Source organism: Sinocyclocheilus grahami, unplaced genomic scaffold (assembly GCF_001515645.1).
Source record: "Sinocyclocheilus grahami isolate Dianchi unplaced genomic scaffold, SAMN03320097.WGS_v1.1 scaffold167.1, whole genome shotgun sequence".
Classification (NCBI taxonomy): Eukaryota; Metazoa; Chordata; class Actinopteri; order Cypriniformes; family Cyprinidae; genus Sinocyclocheilus; species Sinocyclocheilus grahami.
Genome location: NW_015505346.1, coordinates 996,560 through 1,012,365, shown reverse-complemented (window position 1 = coordinate 1,012,365; position 15,806 = coordinate 996,560). Strand labels below are relative to the sequence as shown.

The following is a 15,806-nucleotide window of genomic DNA, read 5'->3' as shown; positions in this document are numbered from 1 at the left end:
GATCAAACAGAAGGGCATTTTCTTTCTCCCTTCTCGGTTAACGGTGCAGCTGTTGATCTGGGAAATACCCGTTCCTGCTTTTGTTGTTTATGAGAGCTTTGTGATTGTTTTCTTAAAGGAAATATATCTGCTGCAGTTCGCAGGAAAAGCAACTCTGAATGAATGAGGTAGGGAAGCGTATTGTGTTTTCTCATTTGTAACACACTGTTTTGTCCCCACGGAGCACTGCTCTAGTTAGTGGAATAATGCAAAGCCGGGTATACAGATGTAACCGCAGGATGTCGACTTAAAAATGATTCCTTTACCTATTTTTTCTACAATTGCTTTTTGAAAAAACAAATCACTTTGGACCAACTAAGTAAAAAAAATAAATAAATAAATACAGCCAGTTTTTAAAGCTCCAAAAGCATTTACCCTTGGAAATGGTTCCCTTTCATAATAAGATGGATTTGAAACGGGCCAAATTGAGTTGAGTGTGAATTGACAGGTGATGAAGTGGAATGATCTCGAGGATATGGCAGCTTATTTGTCACATGGGCTCCCGTAGCGATTGATTCATTATAATTTGTGTTTGTAGGTAGCCGGCCGCTATTAAACGTCAACAAGTCCCCATATTCATCACGGCTCTTGCCGAAGAGGCAGAAATAGAAAACGTAATCTCATCCCGATGCCAGGGCGAGCCTGAGGCGCTCCTTCACCTCCCTTTATACCGTTGAGCCTCCCCGAGGGCTCACACGGTCTGAAAGAGAAGGGGGGGTGAATCTATAATCTAGCAGATGGCACAGGATCTATGGGAAATTCTATAATCAGGGGTTGGCAACCTAACACCGGGCTGAGGAGCGCCGTGTTTCTCTGAGCTGGGGAAGGAAGGATATATCCACTCCTTCCAGGTGCGGAGATGAAGCCGCGGTGGTCCGTTCCTGTCGTCATGGGTGCCATGCGGCTTAGAGATGCCGTGGATCCACCAAAGAGATGGTGTGGTGAAAAGAGAAGGCTTTGAGAAGGTAGGAGGCAAGAAAACAATGGAAATAGAAGTAAAGGAAGGCCTGCATGTCGTCGAAAGAAGAAAGGGAAAGTGTGTGATGTCTGCGAAGAGCGACTCCATGTTGAGATTGGCTTTCAGTGTGCCGGTGGGTGTGAGACTCCCCTGCTTCATTCACGCAGTCAAACGGCACACACATAATTTCTCTGCAGCCTCACTGCAGCACTACATTTGTAGACATATAGACATCTCCTAAGCCTCCGTGGAAAATGTCACCCTTGCTACAGGCTCATTTCTGCTCCTATCACTAAGCCCCGCTCAACAAAGCCTGTCTCCAGTGTGTTTTTTTTTTTTTTTACGAGAAAATAGCTATGCGCTACCTGCTTTTGCCTCATGATAACCTCTCTCCAGTAAGCTCCTTGTGGATGGAGGTAAATAAACAACAGGACTCATTATGAGTACCAATTTCCTCCCAGCACTCTGGAGACTGTGTAAATAAGCCTTAAGATAACTGAAGATTCAGCTTCCAAATAACACAGAGTACCGAACTACTGTTAAATTGAGTAAACGGAATGGTTTTATTTTAATTGAGGTCCTTCATATTGCTTTTCTTTTAGTTCATGTTATACATATAGCTTTTTAAAAGTAATTTGTATTTAGTCACAGCATTTGTATTCAGTGGAAGCGCAGTGAGAATATGCTTTTCTGCCTCTTGACTGTGACATATTAGGAGCATTTGAACTGTAGTGGAGTTAGAAGAAAAAGGAGACTCGCTTGATCTTCAAGACATGTTTTTTTTTTGTTCCCAACCACTTATTAACATAGTTGCTATTAATGTATGCATAATTAATCACACACAACGTGAATGAAGCTTACAGTCCTTAGGATATGTAGATTGAGTCTTTTACAGGATCAAACAGAAGGGCATTTTCTTTCTCCCTTCTCGGTTAACGGTGCAGCTGTTGATCTGGGAAATACCCGTTCCTGCTTTTGTTGTTTATGAGAGCTTTGTGATTGTTTTCTTAAAGGAAATATATCTGCTGCAGTTCGCAGGAAAAGCAACTCTGAATGAATGAGGTAGGGAAGCGTATTGTGTTTTCTCATTTGTAACACACTGTTTTGTCCCCACGGAGCACTGCTCTAGTTAGTGGAATAATGCAAAGCCGGGTATACAGATGTAACCGCAGGATGTCGACTTAAAAATGATTCCTTTACCTATTTTTTCTACAATTGCTTTTTGAAAAAACAAATCACTTTGGACCAACTAAGTAAAAAAAATAAATAAATAAATACAGCCAGTTTTTAAAGCTCCAAAAGCATTTACCCTTGGAAATGGTTCCCTTTCATAATAAGATGGATTTGAAACGGGCCAAATTGAGTTGAGTGTGAATTGACAGGTGATGAAGTGGAATGATCTCGAGGATATGGCAGCTTATTTGTCACATGGGCTCCCGTAGCGATTGATTCATTATAATTTGTGTTTGTAGGTAGCCGGCCGCTATTAAACGTCAACAAGTCCCCATATTCATCACGGCTCTTGCCGAAGAGGCAGAAATAGAAAACGTAATCTCATCCCGATGCCAGGGCGAGCCTGAGGCGCTCCTTCACCTCCCTTTATACCGTTGAGCCTCCCCGAGGGCTCACACGGTCTGAAAGAGAAGGGGGGGTGAATCTATAATCTAGCAGATGGCACAGGATCTATGGGAAATTCTATAATCAGGGGTTGGCAACCTAACACCGGGCTGAGGAGCGCCGTGTTTCTCTGAGCTGGGGAAGGAAGGATATATCCACTCCTTCCAGGTGCGGAGATGAAGCCGCGGTGGTCCGTTCCTGTCGTCATGGGTGCCATGCGGCTTAGAGATGCCGTGGATCCACCAAAGAGATGGTGTGGTGAAAAGAGAAGGCTTTGAGAAGGTAGGAGGCAAGAAAACAATGGAAATAGAAGTAAAGGAAGGCCTGCATGTCGTCGAAAGAAGAAAGGGAAAGTGTGTGATGTCTGCGAAGAGCGACTCCATGTTGAGATTGGCTTTCAGTGTGCCGGTGGGTGTGAGACTCCCCTGCTTCATTCACGCAGTCAAACGGCACACACATAATTTGTCTGCAGCACTACATTTGTAGACATATAGACATCTCCTAAGCCTCCGTGGAAAATGTCACCCTTGCTACAGGCTCATTTCTGCTCCTATCACTAAGCCCCGCTCAACAAAGCCTGTCTCCAGTGTGTTTTTTTTTTTTTTTACGAGAAAATAGCTATGCGCTACCTGCTTTTGCCTCATGATAACCTCTCTCCAGTAAGCTCCTTGTGGATGGAGGTAAATAAACAACAGGACTCATTATGAGTACCAATTTCCTCCCAGCACTCTGGAGACTGTGTAAATAAGCCTTAAGATAACTGAAGATTCAGCTTCCAAATAACACAGAGTACCGAACTACTGTTAAATTGAGTAAACGGAATGGTTTTATTTTAATTGAGGTCCTTCATATTGCTTTTCTTTTAGTTCATGTTATACATATAGCTTTTTAAAAGTAATTTGTATTTAGTCACAGCATTTGTATTCAGTGGAAGCGCAGTGAGAATATGCTTTTCTGCCTCTTGACTGTGACATATTAGGAGCATTTGAACTGTAGTGGAGTTAGAAGAAAAAGGAGACTCGCTTGATCTTCAAGACATGTTTTTTTTTTGTTCCCAACCACTCCCTAAAATGAAAAGCCTTAATTTAACTAGTTTTGTGTCCTGAAATCAGATTGAATAGGCATTTTATCTACGGTTGTGAAAACAAGAGTACAGTCTGATAATTATTAATTGCTGTTATAGTGTGCAGTTTGAATTACTGCATAATTTGAATGTGTAAATTCAAGTATCTCAGAAGAGATAATACATAATTTGCAGCAGAGGTGTGACAAGTGTTTTGTTTTTTTCATTCCTTTGCTACCTGAAGAACTCCTGCTCCGCTCGCTCGGTGCATCTGGCCCCCGTACAATGAATGCTCTCACATCCGGACTACGGAACCAATTGTCACGCTGAGAAGAAGGCAAATCAAATCTCACAGCGGCAACTAAGCGAGGAGATTGCTTTTCCTCTCCGCTGGCTGAAGTTGGAGGAGTTCGGTGGGGAGTGTTGTTGGGGTTAGAGAGAAAGAGAGAGAGGAAAAAAATGAGGTTAGGGTCTCGTTTACCGCCTCCTTTCCATTACTTTCCTCTCCGGCCCTTCCGCCTTCGTTCACAGAGCTCTTAGGGTGTGATTTGGCCCACTGGACCCTCAAGTATGTGGGAAGAAACACAACTATAATTAAGGGGATAGGGTGACACTGGCCGCCAAACTGGGGCCGCTTGGATCATAACAACACATTGTAGAACCTGATTAAGTAGCCATTTGTGGCAGCTCGTCTGTAGTTTAAGCAGCCCTCATCTCCGAGCCTGAAACCCGACCTCTGTGAAAGAAATATTGATAGCCCTTATGATTTGATCGCGGTCAGCGGTGTAGGCATACAGTACATTACTTTACAGAAAGATTGCTGCTAATGCATGGAAGCTCTCTGGCATAAAGACCTCTAAGGGCCAAGGGCGCCTCTTAAATGCCCTCTGGCCATCAACCTGAATTAATGAAAAACACAAAGGAGCATTGCGTAATACAGTTGATATCCCTTTTTAAGTGAAGCTTACTAATTATGACGATCCATTAGCGAATCATCACCACACATCAATAGATGCTTTTGTTGTGGAATAATGGCACTTATCTATCACGTTCTTCAAAGAACATGTTGATATCTGCTGGAATACGGTTCCTGAAGCATGTTTTGTAATCTCCAGCAGTGAGATGTCTCTGTGGAACGGCAGCCACATTTGCATAACTGAAGCTATTACTCCAATTAGCCCACTCTGATATAAGCAGAGAGATCAAAATGTCAACAGAAGGAAATCTGCTGAGATGACTGAGCCTGCATCATCGATAGCGACTCTTCTCATAAAAGGGTCAGCGATCCGCGCAGCATAACTGCATTTCAACAGGGCTCTCATTTGTTTTAAGTGTCATGGCCGAGGAGAGCGAGAGCAAAGCTTCGTATGTGCAGACGCACAAGAAGGACAGCCTGGAATCTCGCTCTCCCAACAGAGCTCCGAATAGCGCCGCTTAGAACCAATTACGGGCCGGCCACACGGAGGCAGATCATTTGGAAATTTGTATACTGTCTTTTTAATGAAGCTTTCCCCTTGTTACTCAGTCCATTGCTGCTCATTAGTCTTTTTGTGGACGACCAAGGAGATGGAAAGGCTCTGTAATGAGTTCTCACAGGGACTAAAGTAGAGCACAGGTGGCATAAAAAAACAAAATTCTTTGCATATATATATATATATATATATATATATATATATATATATTTATTTATTTATACACCTGCCCTGTTAGAGTACTGAAATAATTGCTCATGCCCATTACTTTGATATTAATGTCAAGCCGGATAGGAACAAAGAGGCAAATAACTACGTTTTGAGCTGCAACGAGAACAAACAAGAGTATGTTCCAAATTGAGGTCTGCTAATATAATGTTAATTAAAATGGCTTTTTACATATTATCTCCTTGATTACAATGACTTAAGGTTTAATTAGAGCCATAGCAAACACCCACGCAACCAAGAACACACACACCCCACACGCACACGCACACATACACACAAAAGAGAGCATTAACCTTCAGTGGGTCCAGATTTCACCAGCCCACAAATCTCAATTCGACGCCTGGTCAGCTGTCACTTGTAATTAAAATATTATCAGGCGTAGCGGTAATTAGAGAGTGTGGAGGTGAGACGGTACGCAGCAGCTCATTGACTAGTGATGGAAGGTCTACGAAGGACAGTGATGAGTATTACTACCCTGTAAACCAAGAAAGAATTTGTAAAATCTGTAAAAGTAGAATTCCATAAATCCTTTTTGAAATTAATTCCACTAACATGTCACATTTAAGTGTTTACGGTTGTTGACCCACACATCCCATGCTACAGGGATCTCCTAGCCACTGTTGATATACACAGATGGGGGAAATGCGCATGTGTTTGAGATCATAGATCTTAGAGTTATTCCATCTGTGATTATGATAGCTTGTATCTGTCTCCCAGCAGCTAGTCTGAATGTCCCTGGCTGGCGGCAAATAATCATTGGCCGTGTTGCACTGTCTGCATTAACCTTCTTATCGTCTGGGTGACTGCTGTTGTCAGGGGGGCTGATGGCTAGACATACCCCTGGAAGGAAGCCATTGATTTATTTTTCTATCTCGGTTTAGAATCAGATTAAGTTGAAGTTGAGAGAGAAGGCAGGTTTCGCACCATGGAAAATACCTACATGTTGAATCTAGCCAATCTAACTAGCCAATTAGATTACAAATTACAATTACAAAACCAAATGAACGTAAGTAATAATATTTAATAATATTTAATTATATGCACCAATAGAGCAATAGTCATAAACAGCACAAATTATTTACATATGTGTCCCTGGACCACAAAACCAGTCATAAGGGTCAATTTTTTGCATCTCGGTCAATTTTTTCAGAGATACAACTATTTGAAAATCTGGAATCTGAGGCTGCAAAAAAATCAAAATATTGAGAAAAACGCCTTTAAAGTTGTCCAAATTAAGTTGTTAGCAATGCATATTACTAATCAAAAATTAAGTTTTGATATATTTACGGTAGGAAATTTACAAAATATCTTCTTAGAACATGATCTTTACTTAAAGTGCCTCTATTATGCCTTTTGAATATTACCTTTCATGCAGTGTGTCATGTAGCTGTATGTGAACATAAACTATCTGCTAAGTTGTGAAGCTGACAGTGCATGATAAATAAAGTTATCATCTATCAAAAAATTGAGTCGGCTTGCAATCGCCTAAACGAGTCGTCAAGAATTCGAATCTTATTCTGTTACGGCTCTACGTCACGAAGTAATACATTTGCATAATGTCCGCTCACGTTCTACATCGCCAACTTGCCCGCCCACGAACAGTAAAATTTCCGTGTGGTTAACATTATGTCGAGAAGACGCTGTATCCTACGCTGTGAGAGTAAATTTGTTTTATCACATCTTATAATTACCACAAACTTGTTAACACTTGACACTTACCACTGAGAAACGTCCTGCTCCATTCATGCTTGCGAATCAGTCTCTTGTCGATCAGCCAGTTCAACCATTTCATCATCAGACTCCGGCTCGAATTGGTAAGGTACAATCGATACCATCTTTTCTATGTATTGACAAGTCTCCAGGGCTGTCATTCAGTCATGGCAATGGGCGTTTTGTTTCCGACACGCGCTGTACGCGGTAGACCAATCCATAGCCAATCTCTCTACTGCTCTGGACCAATCACAAAGGACTGCGCCATCTGACCAATCACAGCAGTGAGGGCTCATGGAAAGGAGAGGTTTAGAGAGACTGATTCTTTGAACTGCTTCGCACGCGTCGTTTACGAATCATTTAGAAATTAGGTAAAATTAAATCAATTTTTTGAGAAAACTAACGTGTTTTTTGACCTTGCATGCATGTAAACCTGTTTTAGGAGACTCATAAAACAATATTAGCAACCTTAAAAATGGCATAATAGGGGCACTTTAATATCCTAATGATTTTTGGCATAAAAGAAAAATCAATAATTTTGACCCATACAATGTTTTTATGGCTATTGCTACAAATATACCCCAGCGACTTAACTGGTTTTGTGGTCCAGGGTCACATATGATTGAAGAGTTTATTTGGAAAAACAGATAATTACGTATTGTTTTTTTTTCAAAAATCATGTTTTTTATTATGTTATCATTTTTTCATTGTGTTTTATTATGCTGTATATTATTTTTTATTTTTACTTAATCAAAATAACCCAACTGCAGTTTGATTGAGATTAATTGGAATGCACAATGAAAAAACATGATTTTTGAAAATTGTTAAAAAACGGCGTTATCTGTTATCTGCAAATGAACTCTTCAAATGTTTGTTTAACAAATAACACTAAATATGAAAAATGCCATTTGGAGACCTTTTGACCATGCAGAAGAATCACTGAGTTCTAGAGTTCTGATTCAATTGGAAATTTGAACTGATTGATGGAAATTAATAGAACTTACCGACGTTTAGACCATTGACTTAAGAACATGTCTGTCTTAACACTCTCATTCCTGCAAGTCAAAAGACAAAGAGGATTGTGAAATTAGTCATGCTGTTTGCAAAATTGAATGGCCAAATATAAAGTGCATTAAAGTCTCTGCATAATTCATTGTTTTGCTTAATTTCATAACACTAGTAATACCACCACAAATATACTACAAATACTTGATATATATCACCCAGTTCTACTGTGTACTTCTAGTCATTTATTCAAAAAGCACTGCTTTCCAGAAGACTCTGAAGTCTCTTTTTCAATGTGGGTCAAAGAATCATCATATGCAGATCATTGAGGCCTTTTCATCTGCATTTGTGAAGTTAAGAAAATCATACTCTTAATTTCCTTCCTCCATTTATTTATTTCTTTGATATGTTTATATTAGCATCCTCAAAAGTGGAGTGAGGAAAAGCAGCACTGGAAGAGAGGAAACTTTCTTCTCTAACCCCCAACCCCTCCTTTTATTCCCCTATCTGGCTTAATGACATTTTGAAGAGCGTGGTCTGACTAAGGATGGTTTTGTGGGTGGGGGGAGGCTGGAGGAGTGACGACAGGAGCAGACTCACTGCAGCAGAACAGTCCACATGTGCTTAGAAAGAGAATGGGAGAGTTTGCCTTTGAAAGCCCAGGCAGCTAAAGTCTTTGTTTAAAATAACATGTCTATTGAAAGGCAATTACTGGTGACATTATTTTGTTTGCTGCGTAATTAAATTCATTTTTGTTCTCTCTCTCTCTCTTTCTTTTTCTTTCTCTCTCTTTAATTCTGTCTCTTTCCCCCAGACGGAGAATTATTCCATTGACTCCAGTTATGTAAACAGCAGAGCACACCTAATTAAAAGGTATGTCTTTATAAAGCAATCAGATTAACTTATCTCACTCATTTTGATGCATTCTTAAAGTGGCAGGATCGTACCTTTTTTTACTGTTAAATGTTCTGTTTTATGTTGCTCACCATTTGCATGTGTAATACAATACAATTTATGTACTATACATTCTGCTTTCTCTCACCTTGATCAGATGGACTAAGTTTTTATTGTTTCGGGTTTGTGATGTTGGATATTTCAGAATGAGACATTTTTGCATATTAGTTTTAGTGGATGGACATACGGTTATAGTACGGCACATTTGTACTTACATTAGCATCTTATCTCACACACTCACAAAAAAAAGATGGCATTTGTCATTAAAAATGTTTGTTAAAAAATATTTTTTTGGCTCATAAACCATCTTAGGGTTTGGCCCATAGACTGTATAAAAACATGGACGTAGTGTCTGTGACGTCACCCTTAGGTTCATGAAGAGGTTTTTGAAGCTCAAAGTGGACAGAGCCGGCCGTCGCCATTGTAATGTTTTTATTATTATTATTAGCTCTAAAAAGGGGAATATTTATGACGAATTATAACTGGTTATGATTCATAATAAATATTTAGATTATATCTTCGAATTAACTATAGCAGAATCAATATTACAATTATTTGATCTGTCCGTCCACCGAGCAGACAATATAATCATTTATCAATGCAAGGAATGTTTATTTTTCTGGCCACGGAACAATAAACTGTCCTTCTTTGTGCAATGCTAGCAGTAATTTAGCAAAATGTAGCAAAGGTTCAAACATTCATTGACTTCGAACTGTGAGCAGCAAACAGAGACAATCCGTTGTGAATATAAGGGATTTAATAAATGAAACTATATCTAACATATAACTAACTAAAACATATATACACAGAATGAAACGAAGTAAGGAAAAGAGAAAGAATAGAAAAGACTGGCAGTATTTCACATCACTTAACCACAACCTTTGAAAATTATCAAAGAATCCAAAAATCACCTTAAAAAGGGGTCTGAACCTTAAACACGCATCTGAATAATTTTAAGCGGTTACTTGCATTGGTTTCGATTGCTGAAGAAGAGTCCGGATGCGGTAGATAATGGAGGTCTTTTGATGAGTTTGTGAGGAGTCAGCTGGAAGTTTTTACTTCTGGTTCTTCTGAAGAAGGAAAAGTCCACAGCGACCAACGTGTTTGAAATCAGATTGGGGGAGATGATAGTGGGGGCTGGTTCGAATCTTCTTGACGGTGAAGAACCATCTGGCAATTTAAAACCCCTATACAAACGTAACATCTCTGACCAGAACTGTAATTTATATGCAAATGTCAAAAGGCTAAAAGGGGTCTCTTAAGCCATAAACATCCAACGCTCATGCATGATTCTACGCAGACACTACACCATCTTGGCAGTGCATCACCGCGAGTCTCTCCCGGATAATCGAAAATGGGCAAAAAGGCGGGAGCTGGTTGCTGAAACCACGCCCACCTAGCTCGACAGTGGTGACAGCAGCGGCAATCCACCTGTCACTCAAGTGGCCACGCCCTTAATTATGCAGCACTTTAAGGCTTAATATAATTTAAACAGATTACTTATAAAATAATTCACACCCCTCACAGTTGTCATGAAGGGCAAAATTAGCTATATAAACCAAAATGGCTGTAAACATGTTTTTTTCTGCTGTAAAGTTGGGCATTTTAACATGGGGAGTCTACGGGATTGACTTCCTTTTGCAGCCAGCCTCTAGCGGCCAGTTGATGAATTACAGTTTAAGTCACTTCCTTGTTGGCTTCACCAGAGAGAGGGGGAGGTTGCCGCTTGGTTTGGCCACATACAGTAGGCAAGATATTAATACTCAACATGTTTATAAATGGCCAATGTTAAGCTTTAATAATTCAGTGTTATAAGTGATTAAGCACATCCTCATTGGGTAGTTCTACTTTCTTCCCTAGTATGAATAATTTCATCAAATGCCTGCAAAAACTTGTATACATATTACATGTTAGAGAATATTAAAGCTGTAGCCCAGAGCAGAGGTTTGGGTGGTTAAGCTACATCCATGTAGATGTTAATCAGATAGCTAAGTCTACAAGAATTTAAATCCCGGAATTCCAGAGGATTCTTCCTCAGTACACACAAGGAGGGCTTTGTAAGACCATCTATGTAAGAGATAAGGAAAAGGTAACCTTATTTTGCATTGTGGAAAAAAAGAGCAAGGACAATAGATCATTTGTACTGGCAGGACTTGGCCAGCATTCCTCAGTCCACCTAAAAGGAGGCTATTGACTGACACAGAGCATGGGCATGCAGGCATCCCTAATGAAGGTCCTTGGCCGCCTGGGGCCCGGCTGCTACAGATGTGCACCGGGACCGCAATGCCTCTCTTACCTGGAGCAAAAAACATTGCAGTTTACCTCAGTACTGCATTTTTCAAACCAATTACAGCAATTTTATCTTCTGAAAAAAGCATTGCCTGTGTTTACATAAACAAAGAGTATTCAAGTGTCGGCTGTTTGGCTCTGCGACATTACAAAGAAATCCCCTCCGGAGCCTGTGGGCGAACAGACTGGGACAGGTGCAATTAGACTGATAAAATCAGAGGCTGCACTACCACCATTGCAGTGACATTGCTAGAATCCTTCTCTCTCTCTCTCTCTCTCTCTCATCTTTCTCCTTAGAAGAGACTACAGAGATGCTTTTGTCTATGTATGTCAGTGTGTGTATGTGTACGCATGCGTTTGTGATCCTCACTGTTGCTTCAGAGGCAGAATGCGTTCCACTGGGCTAACTATCAAATTAAGGGAAATCAGGCTTGTGCACTGCCACTGTCAATTGGCAGCTTTTTCCCTCCTCTCGCTCTTTTATGTCAGTGAATGAGGGTAAAGAGGGAAAGCACAGTTTGCTCAAACTGTTACACCTCTACTTAAAAACTACCAGAAATGTACGTGACCAAAATAAGTTCTCCTTGATAAGACGAAGTGACCTGATGTTTTACACTCCCCACGAAATCAAATTTGTAGCTTTTTGTCAAAATGTGAAAGTCTTTCTTCTCCAGAAAAATATTGATAGCTCATCTTGTATGCAGTGGTGTAATACACAATGTCTGTGTTTTTTTTTAAGATGTCACATTTTACATTAAAAAACTGTTTTCAAGAGATTTTTTGTTCACCCACAAATGACATTTTTGCCATCATTTACTCACACTAATGTCATTCCAGAAGGTGAATTTTATAGAATTTTTTAATATAATCAAACATATTACAGGTGTCAGGTGAGTCATTTACTGAAAGTATTCTGAAGCCATTAGATGTCACAGAGTCAGGAAAAAACAACAACAGAGAATCAAATATGTCAGCACTGTTATTAATTACTTACATTATCATCACATGACATAAATTTTGGTCTGTTCCTCATACAAAGCCACAAAGTCATATGGACCACTTGTAAAATACTTTTTTTTTTCATTTTGGACCTCAACAGCCTTAGTCAATTCATTTTTGTTATAGAACAGCCAGGATGTTTTTCAGTAGTCACATTTTGTGTTACAAATACAAGACAATGTTATTATAAAGTCTTGAATGTCTGAGTGCTTACATTATGAGTTTTTGGGTAAACTATCCCTTTGATGCTTCTACAACCAACAGATATACAAGACAGTTTTCTGACATAGTCTATATAAAATGAACTTTGACCACAGCAACACATAAGAGCTCTGCACGGCCATAGACCAGTCACCCCTGACCCTTTACCCCACCATATCAGCTTTACCATCTGTGCGGCTAAGAGCTAAATAAAGGTAGCACTGGGTGAAGAGACTAAAAGAATGATGAAACCAAAGTTGACAATTAAATAACACTTCCCTTCTTTCTCTCTTGTTTTTCTACTTCACCTGGCTATAGCACGTCAACATTCAAGGACATGGAAGGAAACAGTCTGAAGGACAGTGGCCACGAGGAGAGCGACCAAACCGACAGCGAACATGACGTTCAGAGAGGGCACTACGCCGACACAGCTGTCAACGACGTACTGAATATGAACGTACCCCCCAACAACTCGCAACTACCTGACCAAGGTAAGACAGAAAGGTCTCGACTAGCTGAAAGCATCCAGAAAAAAAGTATCAAGCAGGCAGAGTCGGCCTTGAGGCGCCTTGCTAATGCACAGGCAGCACTTCCTGGCGTGTCTTTGATACGAGCCCGGGAACATTATTGACGGATGTGAGCCACGTCTACAGTCGACTACAACACTTCAGATCCAGACCTAAATGGCAGCAATTAGGCTGACAAAGGTTGAAGGTGGAAATCTACATATCACGCAGTCTCCTCATGCATAATTCACGCGGATCATTTAGCAGGGAATTAATGTTGATGTTTTTTTTTTTCGACTGCCGTTAAAGACATCCGGTATGTTGGCAGGAGTCAGTAGGAGGTCATGTTCACTCTCAGCTATTGCCACTCAATGCTACAAAGTTATAGAGCGACGAGTGGCAGCGCTACAGAGAATCAAAGCACGGAGAAGACCAAAAGAGGGCTCCGTATGGTTTTATTGCACCGATTGTTTAATGTTGTCATGCTCAATCAGCCTTTGATCTGTGTAATTTAGAACAATGGAACACCTCCAGCGGCCGCTAATAGTCAATAGCAAGAACTCTATTCTTGTCGGACGGAAATTAGTCAACCAATTTTCTGAATTACAATGAGAGCTTGACATTTGCTGACTAGAAAGAGAGCAGAATAAAGAGCATTTCTGAGGGAGACGAGGTCATTAAAATCAGTAGGACGGTCTCTCAGATTGGAGTTTAAAGAACATGAGGCATTGTGGCTTGCCTGCGATGTGCAAAATCAAGCCTGGCTGCGTCTGACTCATAGTACTGCTTACAGATCTCAGCGTCTTGCTTGGGGAAGAAGAGCCTAATAAGAGAGCTAAGGAAGAGAAAAGACTGAGTTAACGGCTATAAAATAATTGAGCTAGTTCCTCCTCGTTGTGTTTTTTTCCCCCTCTGTAAAGCAGGAGCCTGAATTATGTAGAATTGGCAGGTGAACCAATTAAGATCTCATTTGGTCCAGATCGTGTGCTCTATGGCTAATTCCAGCAGGCTAATTAGCCAGTTTGTTCTCCAGATGAATTGCAAGACGTATGGCTACCTGGCAATCGGAGAAGAGGAAACTTCCTCCCATTTACATTTTATATGTAAATGCGTCAGATGCATCAGCAGATTTGTTTGAGCATCGTTAGGCTTGCCGCGGCGTCCACGTGTTGTCTGAGCTATGGAAACCACTGAGAGGATTTACAAGCCTCTGGGTTTCCATGATGGAGATCTTTCTGCATTTCTTCCACTGCCAACTTCCTGTCAACGTATAATGAACAATGATTAGCGAGTCTCATGACTACAGTTTAAGCTGTTGTAGACGTCTCTCTGTAAGAGAAATGCATATATAGGACTCATAAAATGCACTCTGACAAACCCTCCAACTTGGCACTCACATAATTGGACACAATTAGAAAAATGTACACAGAGAGCGTTACAAGTAGATGAAGCCTTTCCAGGTCAGCCATTTTATCATTAGCAAAGCTCTTATCTGCTCATGAGCAAGCAAACATTGAAAATAAAGGATAGCAGATAAGCAAAACGAGCAAGCACTTCAACGTCACAGTCATCGGTTTTAACCAAAGCCATTAGACGGTGACAAGTATCAGATACTAATGTCATTTTGAGGCATGTCTTCTATCATATTATTCTGCAGCAGCTACAGGCCCTTTGTCTCCAATGAAATGCAGTGCAGTGGATGTACAGCTCTCATTTGAATGCTTTAAATGTCTTTAGCCACATGTGTGCCAAAGACTATTGAAAAATATGAAATGAACTAACCGTTGTCCTTACATATCCAGAATTATAATGGCATTCATCCTCCATTACAATCTCTGTTGTTTTAGCCATTTTCTTCGCAAGGTAATTTATTTTTAACAAACCTTCTACCTTCAAAGACAGACCTACTGGTAGCTATGAGTAGGGCTGGGCGATAAATCGATAAGGATAATTATCGTGCAATATAAATTTCCTCAAACGATAACAAGAGGTCGATACATTTTCGATATATAATGTTTATGAGGCAAAGGCGGAACGAAAGAGCGCTAGTCATTTAAAGCGAGTCACTCAGACCGTTTATCCGCTCGGATCAAAGTTTAAACGGCGGCGCAGCGCGAGCTTCACTAGAGTAGATGTGTTCACTCGCTGATGAGTCTCGATCAAATGGTGCTGTGAGATCCAGTGGGAAGCGCTTGCATTCAGCGAAGAACACAAATAACTGTTTACAGCCAAATGAAACAGTGCTTACAAACAGGAGAAACACTGTGCGCAACGATACAATTAGAAGACTTTTTAATCTACAAACTGCCATAATTTACCATAGATTTACTGTAGTAGCACTAACTGCACCATGGTATTGTGTCAGAAATGTGGGTATTTTTGTCGAATTTATATTATAAATGTAGACATGTTTTAAATGTATTGAAGGAGGAATAATGGAATATAATTACAGTGATTAAGAATTATAATTTGTGTGATTAAGCTATAGCGTTTATACATTTATACTAAATTATTTAGACTAGCTAGCCTACTGTTTTTCATACAAATACCTGAAAACCATATTACATTTTTACCATGGTATTGAGGTGCTATATTTGTGGTTTTAACTGTGTTTATCATAATCTAAATGTATGCAATGGAAGACCAGTGGTTAATAAAATAAAAAAATAAAAAAAAAACAATCAGAATAAAAATTAGGTTGCTACAATACTTACAGATATTACTGATGTTGATAATGAACATAAATCTACATCTGCAGCTAGGAA

General features: G+C 40.0%; 1 protein-coding gene across 1 annotated transcript in view; it reads left to right on the top strand.

The window, feature by feature from the left end:
* Positions 1-13,166, top strand: part of LOC107593230 (protocadherin-19-like) — a 39,219-nt gene extending 26,053 nt beyond the window's left edge. The window contains exons 3-4 of the mRNA XM_016282861.1: positions 8,907-8,965; positions 12,854-13,166. Coding sequence (XP_016138347.1) covers positions 8,907-8,965; positions 12,854-13,166 — 372 coding nt within the window. The remainder of the gene's footprint in view (positions 1-8,906; positions 8,966-12,853) is intronic.
* The last annotated feature ends 2,640 nt before the right edge of the window (positions 13,167-15,806 follow it).